We start from the raw sequence: 27,405 nt of genomic DNA on the forward strand, positions 1-27,405 counted from the left end.
TCCTTCAATATTTGTAGTGTTTTTTATCAATTTGATTCTTACCCTTTAAAGTACATAAACATTTTAAATTTTTATATTTTAAATAAAATAAAAAATTATAATTTTTTAAAAATAAAATATTAAAAACTCTTTAAAATTTAAAAATATTTAAAAAATATAAACCAAAATAGTTTAGAGAGCGAGACGTGAATTGATCACAGCTACCAACTTTTCTTGCTTCACTTTTTTGTAGGTTAAGCCAACTCATCAGTTATGACATGGATTATCTTATAGTGCATTCCGTTTACATGTAAAGTTTTGAATACCAATTAATGAAGTACAAAAATTAAAAAGATTAATTTATTAATTAATTTTATATATGTCTTAAATAAAGAAGATTAATGCTACGTATAATGGCTTAAAAGATTAAGATTTTAGAACTCTTAAATTGAACCCTCCTAAAAATGATTGCATATAAAGTTCAAATTTCTTGAAAATAATTTTGTAGTGCAATCAATTTTTGGTTAATTATAGCTTAATGCTCGATTCATTTAAAGCATTCGTTCATGCAGAATATAATATAATATAATCTCTCGTTAGTTCGCAAGATGTCGTGCTACCACTCTGCCGCTATGGTTTCTTGTAATAAAACATACACAGATGCGTGACTTATCCTTTGGAAATATAATAGTATATTTTATAAATATATTGGACACGACAGCCTTTTTATCATCATTTAGGTTAAAACACCCTCGAGGTAAGTTGCTTTTTTTATTAGGTTTGGAAAATTATGGTCATAAGAAAAAGAAAATAACACAAGGAAAATTGAGTGCGCGAGGGAGAAAAAGTTGTAACATTTGGCTTAGTCAACATAATGTTTTGAGTGTGGTGTGATAGAGTATGCGGTAACCTAAATCGTACTAAAAGTAAAAGTCACTATTTTTAATTTGTCCGGCTTTAAATAAATAAATATTTTAAATTATTAATCAAAATCAGATAATCATATGTGCTTTTTTTAAATTTGTTTTTATTCTTTGATTATTTTTATAAGTGAAGAAAGTTACGTTTAAGATGATTATTTTTATATTTTATTAATGAAGTGGACAAAAAACAAGAAAATACTTTTTATTGAATTTTATTACAAGGATTTGCAAAATTGGCGGCGTGAGGGAAAATATATCTAACGTGCGCATTTTGTTCGCGACACTTGGCTTAGTCAACATGATGTTTTTTGAGTGTCGTTTTATAGATTTTGTCGTAATCTATTTTTCTTTTCAAAAGTAGAAATTTGCATGCGGTATGTAAAATAACAGACTATCCATATCCAAGTCAATTTTATTTTATATTTAGTAATTAAATTAATAATCATATACTTTTTTAATTTAATTCGTTAATTTGTTTTTACTCATTTATTACAAATATATGATGTTTTTACTCATTTAGTAAAATCACATTTATTCTTAATTCGATAAATTTTATTGAACAAAAATATATTTTATTGATTTGAAAAAGAAAAACCATGAATAGGGATATAAAAAGATTGCCAATATATAAAGAAGTAACCTCAAAAATCAGAATTTGATTTCAATATTTTAGAAAAAAATGAGAAATTAATTCAGATGGTAAATATATTAATTTAAATGTTGATTTTCGAGTTTAAGATAAAATTTTAAGAATATAATTTGATTGAGTGAAATTCTCAATATTTATAAAATATAAATATTAAATTTTGATAAATTAAAGTAAAATAATTAAATAAAAATTAATCTACCCTTTATATATAAAGCCATAAAGGTTATATATAATTTTAGAACCCTTAAATTTAATATTTTTATTTTTATATAAACTTCAAATTTGTCAATATTAAAATGACTTACAAGACACAAATTACAACATAATTTTTTTATAAAGAAAAATCTATTCACTCTTAAACACAGCACAAACTAAAATATGACATATAGAAATCATGTAATAACTTACCACAGAATATGCGTGCATTAATAGATGTAGATAATATATATATATATATATATATATATATCTTGTAATTCATCTATCATGCTCTGATCACTTCAAATGTCTCGCACTGATTGTCAACGATGCCCTCAATGGAGATTGTGTCACCACTTCTAATTTCATATCTTTATTGGTATTTCAACCAATCTGCACCTGAGAAGGTCATTCTGTTTCCTCTCTGGGCACACCTAAAAGTCAATGGTCCAAGACCGGCATCTCTGAACATCAGCTCACAAGCATGAAGGAATGGCTCTGTGAATGTAACTTTGAGTTGCCTTTCATCTGCTTCATCAACTGACAAAAGAACCATTGTTGTTGCTTTGATTTGGATACTAAGTTAAGGTTGTAGCTTGAGAGAGAAATTGATTTTTTTTTTTTTGAGTGCAAAATGAAGATGATGAAACGAAATGAAGAACCCTTGCTATATATAATCAATAAATTGAATATCTTGTTAAATGATAAAATATTTTTATCAAGATATTTAATTTAACAAATATTTTATCATTTAACAAAATATAATCAATAAATTGAATATCTTGTTAAATCAAGATATTGATTAATATTTTATCATTTAACAAGATATTCAATTTATAAACGATGTGGTGCTACTATTGAATATCTTGATAAACGATATTTATCTTGTTAAATGATAAAATATCTTGATAAAAGATATTCAATTGATTAATATTTTGTTTAACCCTTGCTCACGAAATGATGAAACGATGTGGTGCTACTACTCTGCTAAACAAATATTTATAAATTGAATATCTTGTTAAATGATAAAATATTTTTTATGAACAAGAAAAACACACTTTATTGAATTTTATTACGAGGGTTGCGTGATATTTTAGAGCCTCACGTCATAGGTTTTGTCCTACTAAAAATGTCGACAACTAGAAACAGATGATGCATGGCGGTACGTAAAAGAATGATAGGCAGGCGATCCCCCAATCCCAGCATCTTTGGGACTTGATTGAATCTTTTCAAAATTGCTTTGCGCCTCTATATCAATTCTAATAATTATGTATCGCCCATATCCAACCCCAACTTAATTTATTTATAAATTTTAATTAAACCAGATTAGCATAGAATTCTTAATTTATATTAATTAATTAATTAATTTGACTTTTTTTATTCATTGATTACAAACATACCAACGTAGTCATAAAATATTGAAATGAAGCGCGAGCAGCCTACCATTCTGCTGCAACGTTGCTTATCATTTAAGAATTAAGACAGTAAGTGTTGAAAATTGAAAATTGTTATGAGAGTTGTGGTTAAAGACAACTGAAAATTGAAAATATAGATCCAAATACCTTTCTTCTTGTAATCTTGCTGTAAAATACCGTACATCGCGAGCAGAGTTTTGAATCTTTCCATAGTCTTTGTGACCATTGCATTAACCTTAATGGGGTTCATTTAAGTGTGACCATAGTATAGATAGAGCTTAGTTTGCAAGATATGGTGCTGCCACTCTGCTGTTATCGCTTATTGTAATAAATCATACACTGATGCATGATGTTATATTCGAAAATAAATATATTGGACCGACACAAGTTATGTTTAGAATGGATAAGTATCATACTTAATTATCTATTAATTCGGTCTCAATATCAATTTAATTCACAAACATTGAGGCCCGACACAAGTTTAGATCGCAAGATATCGTGCTACCACTTCCTTTCATATTGGTGACGTACCCTTCGAAAATTGTATTAATTGGAGCGACTGCCACTTATCATCATTTTGGTTTAACTTTAAATATGTGGGTGGTTAATTGCAGTATAGTGGTTAATTCCAAACATGCTTGGAATTATGAATGTATGTACGTGGGTTATGGCCGTTAACTAGTTTTTAATCAATTTGATTTATTATTTATTATTAATCTATTTGTTAAGTGACAAAAAAGCCACTTTATCGAATTTTATGAGAGGATCAGCAAAGGGGTATAAGGGAAAATGTCGGCATGATGTTAGCTGTCTCACGTAATAGGTTTTGTCGTGACCCAATGATTGGCTGACTTTATGTAAAACACTTTAAAAGTGCTTTTGCGTCTATGCATGTGAAATTAAGCGTGGATTTAAAATTAATATATTACAAAAGGGATGAATTTCAAAGTTATCTATCAACTTTAATTTAGTAAGTAAATTTTGACTTTTTTAATTTGACTTTGTTTTTTCATTGATTACAAACATATGAAGATAAGGTAATAACAGTAAGAAATTTTGAGTCATATAAATTATTGTGATGAAGCGTGAGCAGCTTGCTATTCTGTTGGGTTGAGTTGGTAAATCGGTTGTTAGGTTAGAAAATCAGAGCGTTCCTTTACTTCTGTAATCTTGCGATAAAGAAAAAAAACCTATAAAATATGATAAATCGCGAGCAGGGGCTTAAATCTTTACACAATCTTGAAAGGTGAATACATTTACATAAGTTTTCGGGCAAATATATTATCTTGATCGTCTTTGTTAGTTATCGCACGCAAGATGAATTGAAGTACAACCTCAAAGTTGTCATGCATGCATGATAATTGATAAACTAGGTCAAATGCTTGTGACGTCATCTGATATTATTCAAGATAGAACTACTATTACTAAGTTTTTTTAACATCAATTTTGTTGTTCAAAAAGAAAATGGTTGATAGGGCAAAGAACAACACCAGATATAAGTGGGTGTTGGATTCTAGTAAACATGTTTCAAATGTTGATATTCGAGTCCAAATTTTAACAATACAATATTGGAGTGAAATTCTCAATATCCTTTATATATAAAGTCATAAAAATTATGATTTTATAACTCTTAAATTCAACATTCCTAAAAAATTTCAAATTTCTCGTCTTTAATATGACTTACAAGACACAAATTACAATATAGCTCTTTTATATATATATAAAAAAATCTATTCATTCGTAAACAAAGCACAAATTTCAAACATGAAATTAGAATATGACATATAGGAACCACGTAATAACTTACTTGTAATTATAATTCACACATAGCCTGACATAATATGCATGCATTAACAGATGTAGATAGCTTGCAATTCATCTATCATGGTTTCCGCACTTCAACTATCTTGTACTCATCGTTAGTGATGCGCTCAATGGTGATTCTGTAACCGTCTCCCATGGCATTGGTTGAACGGAGTTTCCACCAATGCTCGCCTGATAAGATCATTTTGTTTCCGGTCTTGATACGCTTGAACTTCAATGGCACAGGACCCGCATCTCTGACCTTCAACTCCGCAGGGGCCTTAGATGATTCTGTGAATATAACTATGAGTTGCTTCTCATCTGCTTGATCAACTAACAAAAGAACCATTGTTGTGGCTTTGATTTGGATACTAACTTAAGGTTGTAGCTTGAGAGAGAATTTGATTTTTTTTTTTTGTGTGTAAAATGAAGATGATGAAACGAAATGAAGAAGAACCCTTGCTATATATAGAGTCTAAACCGATAAACTTTGCCCTAAATGAGAAATAATCAATAAAACACCTGTTTATATCTGAGGCAGACAATATCAGCTTAGTTCGCACGATGTCGTGCTACTACTCTGCTAAAAAAATATTTATACATTCAATGTCTTGTTAATGATCAAATATTTTTTTATGATAAAATTAAACACACTTTATTGAATTTTATTACGAGAGTTGCAGCACTTGCTGCGCGACAGCGTAATATTTTAGAGCCTTGCGTCATAGATTTTGTCCTACTAAAAATGTTGGCAAGTAGAAACAGATCATGCATGGCGGTACCTAAAAGTATGTTTAGCAGCCGATCCCCCAATCCCAGCATCTTTGGGACTTATTGAATCTTTTCAAAATTGCTTTGCAGCTCTATAATATCAACATACGGTAATAATATTTAGTCATAAAACATTGTAATGAAGCGCGAGCAGATTACTATTCTGCTGCAACGTTGCTTATCATATAACAATTAAGACAGTAAGTGTTGAATTCTTAGTTTAGTTGTTACGAGAGTCGTGATTAAAGACAACCCAAAATTGAAAATATACATCCAAATACCTTTATTCTTGTAATCTTGCTATAAAATATGGTATATCACGAGCAGAGTTTTAAACCTTTCGACCGACTTTGAAAGTTGAATGTTTTTATATATAACCTTTCGGCCACTATATATATCTGATATTTTCTAATTTCATGATTGTTGTTCCAACAATATCATCTTTAAAATTTAAATTTATGTAATCTTGATAATGCAACTTTAAATTAGCGCGAGGTTAATTGTTTTATAATGTTGTGAAACAGTCATTGAAGAGTTTCAAGTTATGTTTAAAGACTGGTTATAGGTGTTGAAGAGTTCGTGTTTTTTTTTTTTATATATCAAATATTTTTTTTATTTATTATTTTATTTGTTGAGTGGACTCTCGGACAATGTCGAGCGAGACATTTTTTTTAGTCAAATTCAAGAATATTATATTCTTGATGTAAAAAAGTATTTTTATTGAATTTTATTATTTATTAAGAGGAAGGGGCAGCAAAAATTGATTATAATATGAGAGAAAATTTATATAACGTGCGTATCTTGGGTGTTGTCAGCATGATGTTTCTGAATCGCACGTCATAGGTTTTTGTCTTGCTCTAAATTTTACTAAAAAATAGAAGACCTTATTACATTACATGTCAAAAAAAAAAAAGACAAAGAAAATAGAAGGATTTGGCAGAGTTGACTTGAAACATTTCAAAATAGTTTTGCGGCTTGATTGAGGCCTATATATGTTCTTAATCGGCTTCGTTATCTATCGCAAGATAACTTGAAGTCATCATGGCTCATGCATGCACGATAAACTAGGTCAAACATCAGTGACTTGTCCTAGAAGAATGATTATAATGTTTGCTCTGTAATAAATTGCATGTCTTTTTCTTCCAAAGAAAGAAACATATGCAGTAAAAAGATATGAACATTTAATTAACTAGCTAGTTGAATTCAATTGCAAAGGGATCATTATCTTCATGTTTGCACGCAATATATGCGTATGGACCGACACAAATTTGTTTCTGTCGTTCGTTCGACTGAAGCGGTTGCATTTTGCCTTTCACGTGGCTTTTCTTGGATTGAACAAGCCACCTCATCATTTATTAATTAAATTAACTTAATCAACCAATTAATTAGTCTTAAATAAACAAGCTTAATGTAGGTTTAAAGGTTAAGATTTTACAACTTTTAAAATCGATTTTACATAAACTTTAAATTTCTTCGCACTAATTTTCATGTCTGATCGATATATCATTTGAATATTTCAAATCAACAATATATGAAGAAATCTAAGGTAACAAACAGACTCAGAGATTTCTGTAGAGATAAAACGAATATTATTATTTCTCCTTGAAAATCCCTTTCGCAATACAACTGATATATTTATAAAGGTCAACCACTAACTATCTCTTCCTTAACAGCTTAACCACTAGACGTACCAGACTAACAACTTGTAACTAACTATTCTCACATGCATCCATCTTCTCAACTGGTAAAACTCGAAGAAACTGTCGAAACCGAGTAAAAAGAGTCAAAGAAAGCGGCTTGGTAAGAATGTCAGCAACCTCATCACAAGCAGGTACTTCGCCAACAACAAGAGTCCCGGCAGCAACCTTTTCACGAACAAAGAACAAGTCAAGCTCCACATGTTTGAACTTGGAGTGAAGAACAGGATTGGCAGCAACTGCAACTGCACTAGAACTATCACACCAGATGGTAGGAGTATCGACAGAAGACACCTGTAACTCCTGGAGCAAGGAGAGCAACCAAGTGACATCACTAGTAGCGGCGGCAAGACTCCGGTATTCCGCTTCAGCCGTAGAACGAGAGACAACTTGTTGCTTCTTGGAACACCAAGAGACAGGCGAATGACCAAAATACACACAGTAGCCAGAGGTGGATCGGCGATCATCAAAATCCAACCCCCAGTTAGCATCAGCATACCCCACAAGAGACAACCGGGTAGAAGGACGAAACACAATACCATAACCAAGAGTACCACATAAATATCTCAATATCCGTTTCAAAGCTATCAAATGAACCGTAGTAGGGCTGTGCATGAATTGACAAATACGATTAACAGCATAAGCAATATCAGGACGAGTAAGGACTACGTACTGCAAGGCACCCGCAAGACTCCGGTACTCAGTAGGATCACTCAACGGATCGCCATCACTCTTTGATAATCGTGAAGAACTGACCATGGGAGTAGGAACCGGTTTCGCATTGGAAAGTGAACTACGAGCAAGAAGGTCACGAATATATTTTGTTTGACATAGGTGCAGACTGCCAGACGAGGAGCGAGTAACCTCAACCCCAAGGAAATAATGCAAGTCACCCATATCTTTAAGAGCAAACTCAGCATTTAACTGGTTAACAAAATTTGCGATATCAGACGAGTCACTTCCAGTGATAATTATATCATCAACATACACCAGGACATAGAGCACAGACTCAGACGTAATCCGAATGAAAAGAGAGGCATCAGACTTAGAAACGACAAACCCAATTGACACCAGGAACCGCTTGAGTTTATCAAACCAGGCTCGAGGAGCCTGACGAAGCCCGTACAAAGCCTTCTTCAATCGACAGACAAACGGTTGCCCAGTAGAATCATACTGAACAAAACCGGGAGGCTGTTGCATGAACACCTTAGTATCCAGATCCCCGTTTAAGAAGGCATTATTCACATCGACTTGACGAAGAGACCATCGTCTCGAAACTGTAATAGACAAAATGACACGAATAGTAGTCAACTTAACAACAGGGCTAAATGTTTCCATAAAATCACAACCTGGTGCCTGTGAACATCCCTTGGCAACCAAACGAGCCTTTCGACGATTAACAGACCCATCAGGATTCTGCTTAATCTTGAATAACCATTTACACCCGATCACTTTTCGGCCAGGAGGAGAAGACACGAGATCCCAGGTCAAATTAGCCAAAAGAGCATCAAATTCATCTTGAACAGTAACCTTCCAGTCGGGATGAGCTAGAGCCTCACCAATAAAACAAGGCTCAAAATCAGCAGCTTCAGCTGTCAAAACCTTGGGTTTGAAAATTCCTGCCTTCGATCGGGTAACCATAGCATGTGTATTACCGGATGGATCACACGGTACCGGGGCCGTCATTAAAGGAAAAGAAGACAACGGACTCGCAGAAGGACTATCCCGTGAATCGCCCAAATCAGCAGCGCCAGACGGACCAGATATTGAGGGAGAATCAGAACCAGACTGCGTACCCACAGAATGATCACCCACAGAAGCAGATGCAGAGTCAGGCACATGATTTGATAAGGAAACATCAGGAGTAAGAGATGAATAGACATGAGAAGTCGGAGAGTGAGACGGGAATAGTCGAACAATTGGAATATATGTAGCAGTCTGCCCGGATTGATCCTCAGTGGTCGGTGACGAAGGCAAAGACAAAAATCGATGTTCATCAAAAATAACATGACGTGAAACGACAACTTTTCCATCAGGAGTGAGACAAAAATAACCCTTATATTGAGAACTGTAACCTAAAAACGTACAAGGTTGAGAACGAAAATCCAATTTATGCTGTAAGAACGGACGTAGATATGGAAAGCAACAACAACTAAAAATCGGGAGGTGATCGTATTGAGGAGCACACCCATACAACTTATGAAACGGGGACTGACCTTGAAGAACAGGAGTAGGCAGTCTATTAATAAGATGAACGGCACTGCTAAAGGCATAACCCCAGTGTTTCAGAGGAAGATTAGCTTGAACAAGTAACGTTAAGCCAGTTTCCACAATATGACGATGTTTACGTTCAGCAACCCCATTCTGCTCAGACGTGTGAGGGCACGAAAGGCGATGTAAAACCCCTTGATCAGCAAGAACGGAAGCAAATACACGAAATTCGCCGTCCCAATCACTTTGAAACTTCTTAATACGCTTCCCAAACTGAGTCGCTACCATTTGTTGAAACTGAAGAAAACAGTCTAGCGCTTGAGACTTACGTTTGAGTAAGTACACCCAGGTAAAATGACTACACATGTCCACAAAAGAAATATAATACAGATTCCCTTCACAGGCAACAGATGCTGGACCCCACAAGTCAGAAGCTACTAATTCAAACAATTCCATATACTCAGTACTAGAATTGGAAAATGGCAGTTTATGAGACTTGCCCTTTTGACATGCAACACAAATATTAGACAGAGTCTTTGTATTAGAATCAATTCCACATTTATTTAAAACATCATTAACAACCCGGGCCGACGGATGACCAAGTCGATTATGCCATAGAATAAAGGTGTCAGAAATCATCAGAGAGGCTGGACCAGCAACATTATGAACCGCTGCTACTGTGGAGGACGAGATAGGTGATGCGACCGAAAAATGATAGAACCCATCACGAACTTGGCCCCGCAACAAAATTTCCTGCGTCTTGATGTCCTTAATGACACAGTAAGTAGGGTGAAATTCAAAAACACACTGTTGTCCTTAGCAAACTGTGAAACAGACAACAAATTCTTGCGAATACTCGGAACACACAACACATTAGTCAATCGTAAAAGCTTGGAATTGGTAGAAATAACCGTATTTCCAACAGATAAAATTTTAGTAGGTACCCCATTGCCCATTAAAAGTTCCGATGTACCTAAATAGGGAGTAGAGGCATTCAAATCGGCAGCGTTTTGGCAAACATGATGAGACGCACCGGAGTCAGGGTACCAGGATGAAGACCCAACTTGAGTAGGCGCATATGGGGCAACACTCCCAAAACTCGAGTCGTATTGAGACGAGTCAGAAAAATCTGAAGCACGAAAATCGAGAACACGGGGCAAGCCTATGTTCTGAGAATCATCAATATCAAAGACCCGAGCACGTGGTTTCGTAGGCCACGGGACCTCCGGTGCATCAGTCGGACCACTCACAAAGTTCGCGACAGGAGATCCAGGAGACTGTTGAGACACAGGTTGCGGACCATGCATGAAACCAGGCTGCTGATCGGGTGGCCTAGTTATACGACCTGCTACAATTGGCCTAGGAGTAGGAGCACAAAATTGGGTCTCGTGACCCCCAACAGGCCTGCTATGGTGAGTATAAGGCCTAGGCGCATGGAATCGGGGCACATAAGAACCCCCATGCAGTCCAATTTGTAAATCGACCCAATTGGGCTTTGAATAACCAGCAGTAGAGGGCTGCCAGACCCACTGTCCTCCTGCAACATTGTGCATCGGAGAATATCCACGTGCACGAGCGGGACCACCACTGGCCAAAGCTCCGGCATCAGAACCCCCGTAATCTCTGTCAAACCTATAATAGCACCTCTGTGCAACATGCCCTAGACGATTACAGATCTGACACTGGACCCTCGATTGGAAGCTACGACCACCGCGAGATCCAGTTGACGATTGGCCCCCACGCACAAATCGCGAGTCACACTCCACAGTCGTAGGAGCTTCAACAATATTTGCCACCACTGGAAGATCACGCGCGGCCCTCGTTTGCCGACTTTCAAAAGCCATCAAGACATCGACTAATTTCTGAAACGTCAATGGCTCCGACGAGACTGAGACGAACATGAAAACAGAGTCAAACTCAGAAGGAAGACCACCAAGAAGGACCTCTACTTTCTCCGCCTCAGACACAGCTGAGCCTGACGCCTCAAGGAGTGCACAAAGAGTTCTGATCTTCGAAACATACTCTTTGACCGTGGATCCACCTTTCCGAACAGCATGAAGATCGTGCCGGATCTGAGACACTTTCTCAATGGAAGTCGCTGCAAACAAATGACTCGCAGCACTCCAAATATCACAGGCAGTTTTAGTTGAAATAAAATAAGAAAGGAGAGAGGAATTAACCGTGGAGAGGAGCCACGATGCAAGCAATTTATCCTGCTGTGTAAACAGAATTGCATCGGGATTCGGGGCAATGGTGCCATCAGGCAAGGTCACCACCTTCGGCGGAGCAGTCACAGAGCCATCCAAGAAGCCTTGGAGGTCATAACCCTCAACGATGAGGCGAACCTGAAACTGCCACTGAACAAAGTTTGTTTCATCCAATTTCACGGTGTCATGACGAGAAAAACTATGAACCAGTCGAGAATTGGAGAAGAAAGCAGAGGAAGCACCACCAGGCGGAGAGTCAACGGACGGATCCATGCGCACGGGGCAAAGAACAACCACCAGGAACTAGGCGACTGATACCATGAAGAAATCTAAGGTAACAAACAGACTCAGAGATTTCTGTAGAGATAAAACGAATATTATTATTTCTCCTTGAAAATCCCTTTCACAATACAACTGATATATTTATAAAGGTCAACCACTAACTATCTCTTCCTTAACAACTTAACCACTAGACGTACCAGACTAACAACTTATAACTAACTATTCTCACAATATAAAATAAGTAATGAATCTCAACATATATTATTCTTACAATTTGATTATACATATACACACGTGTGTGTGCATCATATATATTCTAATACATATAAAATGATTTACAAGACACAAATAACAATAACTTCCTTAAGATCCTACAATTCGTTTTAAGATAAAATATGAATTTCAACCATGACAATAAAATATGACGTACTGACGTACAGACACGACTTGATAACGGAGATATAATGCATGCATGAATTAGGAGACGTAGATGGCATAATACATATATATCTTGCAATGCAGCAATCAGGTCCTACTCACTTCAATCTTGTATTCTGTCTGAGAGAGCCTCTCAATGGTGACCTTATGACCAGCTTTAACCTTATTGGTTGTAATGAATTTCCCCCAATCCTTACCAGATAACACCCTTCTGTTTCTGCTCTTGACCCTGTATTCAAAGTCCCATGGTACACGACGGTCATCTATGACCTTTAGATGACCACAATTGGCCGCATCAGGGAATGGCTCAGAACTACATGTAATCGTGAGTTCCCTTAAATCAGCCAGCTCAACTATCTTGGAAAAAGGAGCCATTGTTGTGCCTTTGATGTGGTTCCTATTTTAAGGTTGTAGGCTTGTAGCTTGAGAGAGAATTTGTAATATTTCTTTCTTTCTATTTTTTTGAGTGTAGAATGAAGATGATGAAACAACGAGTACCCCAACTATATATATATATGGATAGTGTCGGAATCCATAACCATTTGTTTATTTGTCAGATAGACAAGTTCAACTTAGTTCGCAAGATATCGTGCTATCACTCTACTATTATCGCTTCTTCTAATATGCGATACGTACCCTTTGGAAATTTTATTATTCCTATAGTTTATTAATATATTGGACCGACCACCATTTATTAACAGATTTTGCTCATATCGAACCCTACAGTTTTCGAACCCTACAGTTTTTGTATTGCTGTACATTGTACTAAAATCGAGAACTAAAAAAACCATAAAAAGTCAATTTTTTTATTCATTGATTGCAAACAAATAATGCACGAGCAGCTTGGTATCAAGTCTTTGAATTGCGATTTCGCTTAGCGCTTAAGGCACCGCTTGAGAGCCTTCACATTGGTATTAAATCTCTCGACCGACTTTGAAAGTTGAATGCTTTTATATATGAATAGTATGAATAGTGAGTATTCTGTTATGGATTTGATTAACTTGTGTTTGTATAGACACTAGCAAACACTGATATAATTAGGGAAAATATATCTAACGTGCATATTTTGTTCGCCGACCTGGCTTAGTTAACGTCATGTTGAACCAGGGGCGAAACCAGGGGGGGCAGGCATGGCCCCGGCCCCCCCTAAAATGGGAAATTTTCATTTAGGCCTTTTAGATTTTTTTTAAAATTTTAAATTAGTAAAGGTAAAATTACACTTTGGCCCCCCCTAAAATTATAAAAATTTAATTTAATCCTTTAAAAATTATAAATATATAAATTATAAAAAATTAAAATTTCTTTCGGCCCCCAAAAATTTTTTTCTCTCTTCACCCCTGTGTTGAACTCGTGAGGGAAAATATTTTATTAGTTCATGCATGCATGCTAAACTAGGTCAAATTCCAGTGACGTCATCTAAAATGAGAGTTTTCTGAAACTTGTTCCCAAAGAATGATTATAATATAATAATGAATAAAGTAGGGTTTTATGAAGCCAACTTTAGTTTTTCGATGGTGATGTCTATCTTTGTTAACAACCTTCCTGAATCTATTGATCGTCAATGGTTGTTCGATATTTGCAGCAGGTTTGGGGAGGTTGTTGATACCATCCATCCCGGGTAAGAGGTCGTCAATGTTTTTTTTTTTTTTTTTTCTCTCGCTGCGTTGCATTTGCTAACACTCTTTATTTCTAATAAGTAATTGTTGCGGAGCAAAAAAAAGAAATATGTCGGTTTCTTCCAAAACGAAGCTTGCACTAAATCTAAACTTTTAATTAATTAATTAGGTGACTGAATAAAATCTTTTAGCACGTGAGATAGAGACAATTTTCTTTCTAAACCCCGTCGTTCGATTGACTGAAGCGATTGCATATGCCTTGAACATGCATCGCCATATATACACACACCACTGCTTGCTGTGAGAGAGAAATTAAGAGTTTGAGATTGAAGAACTAAAAACATGTTGTACAATTAAGACCCTAATCTGTTGCTTTATTTTGTGGGCCTGTTATACGATGATAATAATTTATATTTATCTTTTATATTTTATTATATAATAATCCAACTCGAAATCTAACTCGATATAATAAAAAGGTACAGACTTCAGACCATTGGAGAGATCTTCCTCATCTCTCGGCTTCAGACCATTTGATACGTATCAACAAAAACGGTAATTGTTTAGTTGATGATTCAGTGAGTTGCAATCAAATAAGTGAAATAATATAAATCGATACATTCCTTTATCATTATAATCTTGCAATAAAGAACAGCTCTTATAACAAGCTTAAAAAAGTATCACGAACAATAAAATAAAACAAAAAAGTAAACAAGAAATAAAAATAAAAGAAACAAAGAAACAAGTAAAAATTTTGATTATTTCGATTAACCCTCTAAATGAACCGAAATTATTTTAATTTGTTAATAAAATTTGGTTCGAATATTAAAAGTTGAAATTTTAATTAATTTAATTAATGATAAAGACCATTTCAACATCCTTATAGTGGATCAAACAAGACCATGCTTATGAGTTTGGACTCTAAGATGAAAGTTCCCCGGCCCAGGAAGCTTTTTGTTGTTTGGGCATGTTGGTATCCTAAAATGTGTATTTTGAATGATATACAGATTGGGCTGATATATAATTTGTAATTCTAGTCAAACCCATAAATTTGGCCCTCAAATTTCTTATGGCCACCATTTAAAGCTAACACTAACCTCATCCAATCAGATTCCCAGCCATTCATCCCTTTACTTCCCCTTATCCATCATCATCTATTCCCCCATACAAAAGTAAACCCCCATTTTTGTTCTCTTCAATTTTATTGCATACCAAAAAAACTTACAACAATGGCAACAGCTTCAGTTACCTACACTCAACCCATGTTGGCTGCTGCCACCACTAACCCCAAGAAAAAGACCAACACCAATGTGAATTACATAACAGGCTTGAATTCTTTTGGTGGGTTGAAAGCTCATAACAAAGTGGTCTCACTTGGCCAACGTGTATGCACCGAGCAATCATTTGCAAACATTGTTAGCTCACTCAAAGCTCCGACAAAGGGCAAGACAGGTAAAAGCGGTGGCGGTGCATTGTCTTCAACCTGTAATGCTATTGGTGAGATATTCAGGATTGCAGCAATCATGAATGGCCTTGTTCTTGTTGGTGTTGCTGTCGGATTTGTGCTGCTTCGAATCGAAGCTTCTTTGGAAGAGGCTGAGTAAGAGAATTTTAAGACATAACTTGTTTTCATTGCCCCAAAATTTGTACTTTTACTTTATGTGGAACTTTGGTTGTTTTATATGTGTTGTAAGTTCATTGGCTTGTAAGAAAATTTAGCATTGATATCTAATAACATCCAAAATGGAAAGCTACTGTGAGGGAAATCAATATTTATAGAATATGCATAACATTATTCAGCAATGTTTAATATTAGCCATTCTTGTCCAATTTCTTTGTTATTGATTACAAGACCTAGGGATCATCAGCTCTTGAAGGTATCAATAGTTATAGGGACATCACTGGTTCTAATTTCGAGTTGCTCGTATTCGGTTGATTGTGCCCTTGGGGTACATTTTCCAGCAAATTTGAGGCTGGTGAACCCTGTGAATATAAAGATAGCAGAGAGTATCCAACTGAATTGCATGTTAGCCAATGCTCTAGCCCTAAAATCGTCTTCGTGCGAGTAACATGTCACCGCTCCATGCATGCTGTCACTCCTCATTTCGGCCTGCATTATACATCCTCGAGGAATGAACTTTGGACACCATAGCATGAACCCCATATTCATGAACCAACAACCTTGGAATACAACGGAAACTGAAAGAACAAGAGCTGCGGACAAGCTACTCGGTAGGAACATTACTGTTAAAGATGCTAGAAGGGAGATTAGCACTATAAGCTGCAATAGCCAGTGGTAATGGCCTTCGAGTCCAACATGATCAGCTGAGTGAAAATGGAGTAAGAACACCTCTTGACCAAAAACAGAAGCCACAAGGATTCCCGAAACAACCGATAGAATCTCGGAAGACCGAGTTAATTCAGCAGAAAGTGTGAAACCTGCAAATATAGCAAGATGGAGAAATATGCTAGCATGCTCGAAACCGTCGAGTTCGAAAGGGAATCGAAGGAAAGGCAAGTCTAAAACTTGCATGAAAATTGCTAACAGGGAAAAAGATAAGATAAAAATCAGCTCCAGGTGTTTGAATCTAGAAAAAGGGCCATTGAATGGGTACCAAAACCTTACTGTAAATTTGGTAGACCCTTTGAGACAATAGGCTTTGATATTGTTGATGGTGTGCCATAGGCCAAGAAGGGTCAGTGCCAGACCTGGCACCAAATGTCCTACAAATGTACCCATGGTAGCTTCTGTTTTTCAGGCATGGAGGTTTTTTGACCAAACCGAGAAGTTAAATAACAGAAGTGATTGTCGATACATCGTGTCAACAATCCATACGGAATTGCCTGGTGCTCAATGCATGTATTTCCACAAAACCAAAAATGATATGAAAAGACAGCCATTTAGTTGAAACATTACAAAAGATGATACATCAGATAAGATATGGTTTTAACTCTATAAAGTATATACTAAAGTAGATATGAGTGAAGAAGACACTAACTGCTGCTTCACTTCAAGATGTCTGAATTTGATAAACCGTGGAATCCGATGATCAGACGGCCACAAATTCACCTTTGTTGTACCTGTAAAAACCACCAAAGAAACCAATTCTTCTTTTCATCCAAAGGTAGAAAAAGCATGGCCTTTCAAGTTGATGAGGGCCATAACTTTTCTCCCAATCACTTACTAGTGGAAAATTATAATAACCCATTACTGCAAAAAAGAAGTTCCACTCAGCCCAAACAAATGCATTTCTTAACGGAACATCACTAACCAACAAGTAAGGACAAGAAAAAAGCTGATTAAGATTCCAAGTATATTCCATGACATTGTAGCGACATGCAAGAGATGAGTTTCTATTGGTCCAGCAGCTCCATTAAAAGGTTACAAGCAATCATATGACCTGCAATAATGAAACCTTACTACCATCGTGAACTTTTATCATGCATGTTCCTTGTAGAACTCATGCAGATTCATGTCAAATAATATGATTTTCTCTCACGTCTCCATTGCATATTAGGCAATAATGCAATATGCAAAAGAAGCAAATCAGCCAATGACATAACAAAGTCATTTACCAAATTGTGCATGAGAAACTGACTTGTACCCAATTCTCCGAGGGCTTTAAGAGCCAAATAGCCAATATAATCATGACACCATGCGCAAGGGACCTAGGGAAGGAATCCAACCAACTAGTTATGACCTAGAATAATAATAAACTCATGCGCTTGATCTTATTTCACCGTCAAGAAACAAATGAAGGTTTCTATCACCGAGTTTAATTCAAAAGTAAATAGTTGAGCAAGTTTTCAAAATATGGAAAAAGAAGTTCCAACATTTTACAATGAATGTATTTAGTTGAGCATTTTTTGTTGCCTGCTTCCATCAGTGCCAATACATGCTACTTTTCTTGTAATAGAAACATAAAATCTCAAGTTTCAAACAATAGATTACAGATTTAGCTTTGTCAACGTCACTAAGCATGGTCAGATCTAAGCCTAAAAGATAGACATATCCGGTGGCGGTCCATAAACGGTCTGCCATGAGAAAGGAATGACCCAACCACCACTTCCATTACCTGAAATGGAAAACAAAACTTGTAAGTACTTGAAATTCTCAATGAAATTGCTAACAGACCAAAAAAGGATGGCAAGTAATAATACAGTCATAGTTAAAAGCTCTTTTAACACATAGATAAATTTGTCTTTCTAATGAAACAAGTTTGGAGATTAGTTATGAAGCAAACACCACAAAAATAATAAAAATTTGAAGAAAATTGATACAGTATTAGCAATAGAATAACATATTCTTCCACCATTAAACTCATCCCAAACTACCGAGGAAACGATGTTGGGATATGTGTTCATTAGCATCTGCAAAACTTCAATAATGCATAAAATTATATTTATTTCTAAAGTTCAAATCTTCAAGGCAACCATATTAAAACCGTAAAACTAATTAAGTGCAATATTCAAGATATATACGTCATTGGTATAAAAAGACATCACAGAGTAGCTGTAGGAAGCAATATTGATATCTTAAATATAAAGGAGCCTTACCAGGAAAAGTACTAGGATTTAGGCCCAAAAGTCTGCATGCTGCCTCAGCCAAATGAAAAGCATCCTGTATATTATCCCCTTCCGAACAGTAGCATAGTAAACACGTAACCTTCAAGCCTTTGGCCTATATAGAAATTACAAAGTAATCCACAGAAATACAAGGTTCATCAAATAGCTCTGGAAAAATGCAAAGCTAAAAAATACGGGTACCTTCAAACAAGAAAAAAGTGCTGCAAATGGCAAACTAGGGCAATAATCTTCATCTTCCAGCTCATCTTCAAAAGGTAAATTGCTTTCCAGCATAGTATTTCCTTCAGCTAAGGTGCTAAGATACTTCCAACATCTTTGAGCAGGATTGTATTCTTGCAGCCTTTTCCATCCAAGTTGTTCACAGTTGTCATCTCTTCCATCGGGATTTATGCTGGATAGGTAATAAATCTGCGGACCACTGAAAAAAAACCCACAAGATCAGCATTTCTCGTGAACAACAGGCATTTCCAGTTACCAAGACGATCTCCAAGAAAAGTAACACAATGTTATATATTTCCAAAGATACACAAGTAAACTGATCGGTTGCACCAAAATAGGAAGTCGAAGAACCTCGTAGTATATTAATATACTAAATGTAGACAATTTCAGATTGAAATACCTTGACATGTCAATTTTCTGCCACTTTCCAAAATCCAAGCTGGAAAGCAGAACAACATGCTTCTTTCCACTTGCAGCAGCAAAATTTGCCAAGTTTTTGGCAAATTCAACCATTCGTCCCTATTTGGATGGCCATTTCAAATATCAAATAATTCTATCTGTATTCAAGTATCGCTATAGCATTGAAAATGGTGAAAAATAGGAAAAAGATGATTGGGGAAACAAACTCACATCGAAACAAGGTAAAAAGATACAGTTAGTTCATTAGTGAATTTCAAATGGCATGGTAATCCCTCACTCATGATAATCAGAAATGACATAGGACTCCATGTAAAAGTAGTCATTCAATGTTTCCTGAAGGCAATTAAAAGTAGTAAAAACCTCTAGCATTCAAAATAGGACAGCAATTCAGGCACTTAACTATCTACATTCTGAAATATTTATTATTCGGGTTCCATGTGTTGGAGTGACTAATTATTTAGTTATATACATCTGCTTTCTAACATGGTCATATAACAAAAAGAACAAAGAGCAGTGTACAAGTACAAAGCTATAACTGGCAAGAAAGACGAATGTTGTCAGAAAACACTAGATTAAGTCAGTCATGTTCTGAGTAAATCCTATTACATGCAACACGTTCTCAAAATGGGAGAAACCCGAGGTTTGAATTCAATGCCTCTAATCCATCTAGGTCAGTTTACGCAGTAAAACTGACTCGGAAAATCATCATTCACCGAGATCCGGAATTAGTGGGTCAGAATAGCAAGCACCTTAGTTCCAAAGCATCAAATTATACTTTAAACACAAAAAAGTTTATTGAATCAATATAGCTATAATTGAAGCAATACCTTAACGACGGGAGACCGCTGTTGGAGGAGAGCAACTCGACTAAAAGCTGACTCGTAAGCTGCAAGATCAAGAAACAATGTATTCAAGCTCCAATATATTTAGTCCGAGTTTCATAAAAACAGAATATGAAAAAAAAAAAAAAGGAAAAATGAAAGTAAATAGAGCACCTTCAAGAGGAAGAGCAAGGTCACCACATGGAATAGGGCCATAAGCATCATTTCCAACACAAGGAAGCACAAAGGGATCATCTAAGTACCCAATTCTCTCTGCTTTCATTGATGATACTAATAAATCCACCGCTAGTTGCCCCACATTCCCAATCGACAAAGCAGGCTAAAAGCAAAAACAAAAACAAAAACAAAATTAAAAAGAACCCTAAGGGACGGAATTGAAAGGGGAAAAAGGAATAGAAGTGAACGAACCAGAAGCAAAGTAGAGCATTCTTGGTGTGGTTGTTTGCCTTGTTCAATAACGAATTCCATTTTTTTGAGAAAATTGAGGATTTTTGAATTGATTTATGAAGTTCCGCTCCTTCAAAAAAGCTCTCTTTTTCTTTTTGATGCAAAGATTTGATCTTTGCCTGTGCTACTACACTTCCCGCTGGTTGTAGTTGCTGCTTTTTGAGCTTGAAGAACAAGATAGCTTTTTGGGCCTGAAGGGGCCAATAGATGGGCGGCGGAGGTTCTTTTGGGCCACTGAATTTGGGATATTCCCAGGTTTGCAAAGTTGGGCTTTCATTTGGGGATTAAATGGGCCAAATGTTAGCCCAGATGCAAATAACCAGTGGCTATGGGCGGCTAATCCCTATCCTGTCTTGCTGAGAGCAATCCTTACATGTTACATAGTACATCAAATTTTGCCTTATAGTAAGATGTATACTTTTAATTTATTCATTCCTAGTTTATATACTTTTCAAATCGGTCAACTTTGGTTTTTGCTATCTTCGAATCAATTGTAATTTCTGTAATTTTAAAATTTTAAAATTTTAACTTTTTACCTCAAACGATACAATTAAATTTGTTTAGTTAAATTTTATTATTAGTCTCGTGTCATGAATAAAGTTATATATTTAGCTCATGTGCTCCAATTTGATCACTCTTAGTTTTTATACTTTTTTAATTTTTAAATTTTAATATTGATACAAATGACAGTCATTAGATCCATCAACTGATTTTTGTAATAATATTTGAAAACAATAAATTAACGTGGCATTACACATGTAATACATGAACTATAAAGTGGATATTAAAATACAAAAACTAAATTCACATAGTAAAAATTAAACATATAATTAACACTTATTTTTAGGATTTATCTTAATAGTTATTCGTTTGATCTTTAAAAAGAAATCAAAGGAACCAGTCTCCCTTTCTTTACTTTTCCTCTTAATCTCATTAAAATATAGGATAAAATTGGCAAAGTTTTGTAGGGATTAGGGTTCTAGATACATCATGGTGTATGACCTAATCATTAAGGCGACATTCTAAAGATTAGATAACCAACTCAAGAAAAAACCCAACACACTAACATTTCATTCAGACTGAACAATATTTCCACTTAAACCCTAAAAGCTTAGCTCACTATAAAAATATATCTGCTAGATTGCAACTTGGGCCACGCTCTTTAATTCATGTTTCATGAAGATAACAATATTATTGATGATTTGGTCAATGTATAACCTTCCTTGTTATCTTGTTCAACCTGCTTAATCCAATGGGTGTTAACTGGTTGTTGACACGTAAACAGATACAATGCATAATCCCTTTGATTAAAGTCAAATCCCCTTATCACTTCCCAAGCATTAACCACCATACAAGAAAAGAAAACACTACACTTGCTCATAATTATCCAAAGCTAGCAGACCAGATAATGCATGGATAACAGCACCTTCATTTTTGTTAAACATTTTAAGAGAGAATGTTATCGATTTGATACTGATAATGTTAGCTTGGGATAACTTGTCTGTCTCATCATGTTATCTGCAGAGAGACTACCAAGCCATGTGTACAGCACTAACTGTGGCTGGTGGAAACTGTTCATCTTTGATATTATGAACATGGTCCAATTAGCATGCAGAAGATAGCCATGTGTACAGCACTAATAGATACTTGGATTATTCCATTTTGTCCTTTTTTTTTTTGGGTTATAGGTTCTAGAAATTCTAGAGCTGATCTCATCAACCTCTGATATAATGGAAGAAAGACAGTGATCAGTGATCGAGGATGGGTGTTGGGCCCCTTGTTTTCATTTGCTAAATAAAAATATCAATGGAGGTATGTTTGATAATGGGGTTTTGACAAAAAATATTTTGAAACAATAATAAGGGTTCAACAACACTGAGACATTATTGGGGATGGGACCTTTTTTCTGTCACTTCAGTTGAGTTTCAAAGAGTGGAAAAAGATTATAGGGCTAGCTTTGTGTTGTTTGATGTTGATTTGTCTCTTTCATGTAACCATTATTATTACAAAGATGTCCATTTGCAAAATGTATTTTATTACCTAGCTTTCTTTATATAGTAGTATTTGTTTCTTTATTTCCATACAAATGCAATGTATTAGAATAAGTTGAAAATTTTGTATTTAAAATTGAAATATCTCCTTTCAAAGGAAAAAGAATGAAATATTTTTGTTCTAAAACAAATATAATGAATGAAAATTGAACTAGATTATTTCTTAAAAAAACATAATTAAGAGTTTTCATACCCATAAAAATTTACAAGTAATTGAAAATCAAGATATATTTAGTAGAAATACAAAAGAGACTAGAAATAGGAGATAGGTACTTGAACTAAATCTTGCTATATACTTATAATAAAAATAACCCGACTCAAAATCTAATTTGATGTCTGACCCTATATAATAAATGATGATAAACATCTTAAAAAAAAAAAAGACCTTCTTCTCTTTATCTTTACATCTATTAATTTAATATATTAATAATTTTTTATAATCAAAATAAGTGGGAGTAAGGGAAGACTCGCGAGCAAGTCATCAGGACAAAAGGAAATAATTGTGATGGGTTGACCTCCAAACAAATTTGCACCATTTTTCATTGTTACGAAAATTGGAAAAATCAGTGAGTAGTCATAGTCATACTATGCAAGACACCTTGTATTTAAAAAAAAGGTTAAATTCAAACCCTAAAAGCAATATTGCAACTTTTAAAATATTACTTTTATTTTAAAAATGAAATGGAAAATGAGTGACAATGGGCGAAAAGTTTAGTGGGTAATGATGGGTTGGGGTGGTACTAGAGTGTTCAAAGAAAGCATAATGTTACAATAATTGAAGTACACACATCTTCCTAGATTTTAAGCTATCAATCCCGAAACAACATGATTGCCAACATGTGGCTTGCATTCGCCCATAGCCATAAACCCATTGTGGAATGTTTCATTTTAAGGTTTGGAAAATATTTTATCCAAGCTAGCGCATGCATTTCCTACTTGATTACGCATCATCACTATTTCAACCACAAATAAACAATGGCTTGAGGAAGGTCAGTTTAGTAGTTGAGTTAAGTTTTTTGGATTTGTCAGCTCAGTTTGAAAGAATTCCAGGGTTGTCATTATTCGTATGAGATTAATTTTGTTCAAGTAAGATTCACTTCTTTTAAGTTTCAAGTACTTGTAAAATTTTAAGGTTTTAATACAGGAGTATTCTTTATTTGGATGTACAGTTAGTTTTTCCATAGAATCTTTTCACTTGTAAATCTTGATAATTAGTTATGTCTTGAGTGTATTTAAGATCACCCGTTTCTATTATACGGCTATTTTGATTTGTTATTTTCTTTTATAATAATTTTTATTAGCTTCAGGCATGCATTATTTTAATAAGTTGTCCTATTGGGACTTCAACATATCAGTTGGTATATAAGATTTGATTATTCTTATTAAGTTAGTAAATGCATATGACAATTAAGTTGTAATAAAGTGAATTTATCTTCTTGAATTTCTAGTTCAAATTATTTTCTTCGAGGATCTAGATAATGATAATTCGTTCAAAGTAATTTATTTATTCAGCTATTATTTCTCTCCCCCTAATTTTAGGAAAATTATCAAATCGAAATACAAATCATGTCATAATTGAATCTCCAATTCATACGAAACATCTAATAATACCAAGAGATTCATAATTGATATATATTTCCACCATTTTTTTTTCAATACCCATTTTGTGTATTGTGGCGGAGCAACTTAAACATATGTTGTACATTAAAAAAATTCTAAGATGGATTGTTTTTAGCTCCTGACCAAAAAGCCAATAGTAATTTGGGAGTACTTATCCAAACTTATTAATAGTAGTAGGTTTTGCGATAGTTATTCGTACTAACAATCTAGCATACAATAATTATTTAAAGCCTAAGAAATAAACTCACCAACATTAGCAAAAATTGTCCCAATTGCATAATCAAATTTAGGTGATAAACGAGGTTATGAAAACCTTTATGAAAAATTGATATTTATTAATATGACCATCTCTTTTATGATTATTATATAGTCACTTACTATAACCACATAAAAAATTACGTCTTTATATATTGCTACATTTGTCTTGGGGGAATGGAGAAAATCTAATACAACGGGCTTTATAGTTTTTCATTTAATAGTTCATTGTTTAATAGCATGTTTGAAGCATGGAACGTTAAAAAAGTTCTTTAACAAGTTCTCATTAGTAATATTATTCCAATATAATTTTATCTGAGTATTCATCTTAAATACTGTAAAGTTATCCTCGATCAAAATTTTAAAATATTGCAACTTCCGTTGCATCCAATCATAACAAGATTTAGATAGAATTATCATAATCTAATGGTCATATCCTCCTACAGTTTAAGTAGATCTTTCATATTCGAATATTCTGCTTTCAACTTTTCATGGGGATGAAGATGAAGGAAGACGATAGAGATACTCACAATTAATTTAAGAGATACTGATGTCTTTAAGCATAAGTATCATGCATTCAATAACCAAATATTCGTTATCCTTTTCAAAATCAAAACAAGTAGATATTCATTGTAAGAGTAATTCATACTAAATATAATCAATCTTTTTCTCATTCACAATTTCAGTATGAGATCCATTATAGTAAATATATTTTAAAACTTAATAATTTATTTGATACTTCAAATATTATTATATTAGCTCTTCAGGACTTTCAACTAATTTTGTACTACCGGATAAACAAATAAGATAAATATTTACTACTGTAAGGATAATATTTATTGTTATGTTGTCGGCAAGACATGTATTTTTTTTCAAAAAATATTAATACAGTAATATTTGGGCATACGGCATATATGTGACGAATGATCTTTCATATTATATTGATAACACAAGTCATCTATACCCTTTGAAAAGTTATCTTGAGAACTCTCATTATTCTCTTATTTATTACTATATTTCCGCTTCTAGTGGTTATTATTATGCCAATTATCATGTGCATGATTGTATCCTTTGAAATAATTTTTTTATGTATGCATTCACTTTGGAGAATGCAAGTAGATCTAGCAGGATGGGTTTCTAAACGTCCCAATATATTCCTTATTTAAAGGGAACCAATATCACAAATATATGTAAATTTTTTAAGTGCTTCATTGATAAACACCTACTTCAAACTATTTCAATTGATTGACATCTCTATCATTCAATAACTTCACAAAATTAGTTGAAGGTAGAAAACTAATTTAGAGACGGAATACTGTCTTACAATTCATTCATATAAATATCGTCATGATAATATAAATTCTTTAACATCAGAAAAATAAATCAATAAGATCAGCAAAAGAGGATCATAATTGTTTTATTCATTAATAAAGCATACAAAAATCACTTAATAATTTCAATATATACCACAATTAAAAAGAAATTATCGAAATATAAAAATTTCTTACCAAATTTAAATTTTACCCATGTTTATACAACAATAAATCAAACATCAAAGAATCATTTAATATCCTTAACAATATAGAAATAAAATCAAGTAATCAACTCAGTCATGAATTAAAATAAAAATAAATAGAAATAAAATAAAAATAAAAACTTCCTACAAATGTCCACGTCTTATGTTGAAAGCTTCAGAGAATCTGAAAATATTCAAAAGTCTTCGACTATTTGAATGGTTAAAGCTAGTTATGACACCTTGGGCACAGATTCGAATCCATCCTTAATAAGAAACTATTAGAAAAATAGGGATGGAACAAAATAACAATAAAAAAAAATTATATTATAAAAATCCTAAAATACATCAAATTTATTTCGATATTCATAATAAATATCCGATTTTAAAATAAGAAAATTCGGCTCTATCAAATCAGGTGGGATCCAACTCCATCTGATCTGAACTTTTTTGCCATCAACATGCATGCATCTTTAATTAATTTTGCACATAAATAATATAGTTAGACAAATCCTCAAGTATCAACTTCCACGTGCCACCATTTTTCTTATTACCATTCAACACCATAATTTGACACATTACACTGCATACTAAATAATTTTCTCTACGTATCTTGCTTATGCAATAAAATCCCCTCCAACATAACTTCTAGACCTAATTTGTTCATCATACGGGAACATCAACTCCATATAAATAAATAAAAAAAATCCAAAAGTGATATTCTATATATAGTATATAGAATTCATGAATGACACATGCCTACATCTTACATTTTCTTAATTGATAAATGCTGATTTTTATTTTGGTCCGACGAATACTTCATGCTTATGTGATCTTATCATATATTAAAAATTATTTAAATTACGTGTTTGATGATTAACAGACAGGTTTAAAGAATTAATTTGATATTACTTTTTTTAAGGTTCATCGACACTTGTCTTAATCTTGTTTACTTTTCTCTTACTCAAAGTAAACTTAAGCACTCTCATGTTTTAATTAAATTAATTAATGTTTGTTTGATTAGTGCACAAGGCCAGAAAGCACTAAAAAAAATTAACAAGAATAATAATTTAATTTCTTACATTTTATAATCTAAAGTAAAATAAAAGCAGCTTTTATAGTGACACTTGTCATGTTTAGATACATTTTCAGAATTTCACTTTCCATTTTCGTATGGAAACAAAAAAATCTAACACAAAAAATTATTTATGCTTAATATTTAATATTATTAATTTTTATTAAAGAAAGGGTTTATATTTTATAGT

General features: G+C 34.0%; 3 protein-coding genes across 3 annotated transcripts; 1 reads left to right on the forward strand and 2 right to left on the reverse strand.

Moving 5' to 3' along the window:
* Positions 1-15,280: 15,280 nt before the first annotated feature.
* Positions 15,281-15,952, forward strand: LOC108476316 (uncharacterized). Its single transcript, XM_017778497.2, has one exon. The coding sequence runs from the start codon at positions 15,416-15,418 to the stop codon at positions 15,788-15,790; it is 375 nt and encodes a 124-aa protein (XP_017633986.1). The 5' UTR covers positions 15,281-15,415; the 3' UTR covers positions 15,791-15,952.
* On the reverse strand, positions 15,772-17,453 carry LOC108476314 (uncharacterized). Its single transcript, XM_017778495.2, has one exon. The coding sequence runs from the start codon at positions 16,924-16,926 to the stop codon at positions 16,051-16,053; it is 876 nt and encodes a 291-aa protein (XP_017633984.1). The 5' UTR covers positions 16,927-17,453; the 3' UTR covers positions 15,772-16,050.
* Positions 17,454-17,961: 508 nt separating this feature from the next.
* LOC108476315 (uncharacterized) lies at positions 17,962-20,862 on the reverse strand. Its single transcript, XM_017778496.2, has 7 exons — positions 20,663-20,862; positions 20,408-20,573; positions 20,240-20,298; positions 19,393-19,511; positions 18,954-19,191; positions 18,744-18,867; positions 17,962-18,262 (listed from the first exon to the last, which is right to left on the reverse strand). The coding sequence occupies exons 1-7, from the start codon at positions 20,720-20,722 to the stop codon at positions 18,183-18,185; spliced, it is 846 nt and encodes a 281-aa protein (XP_017633985.1). The 5' UTR covers positions 20,723-20,862; the 3' UTR covers positions 17,962-18,182.
* Positions 20,863-27,405: the final 6,543 nt, after the last annotated feature.

The sequence above is a fragment of the Gossypium arboreum genome, chromosome 3, assembly GCF_025698485.1.
Source record: "Gossypium arboreum isolate Shixiya-1 chromosome 3, ASM2569848v2, whole genome shotgun sequence".
NCBI lineage: Eukaryota > Viridiplantae > Streptophyta > Magnoliopsida > Malvales > Malvaceae > Gossypium > Gossypium arboreum.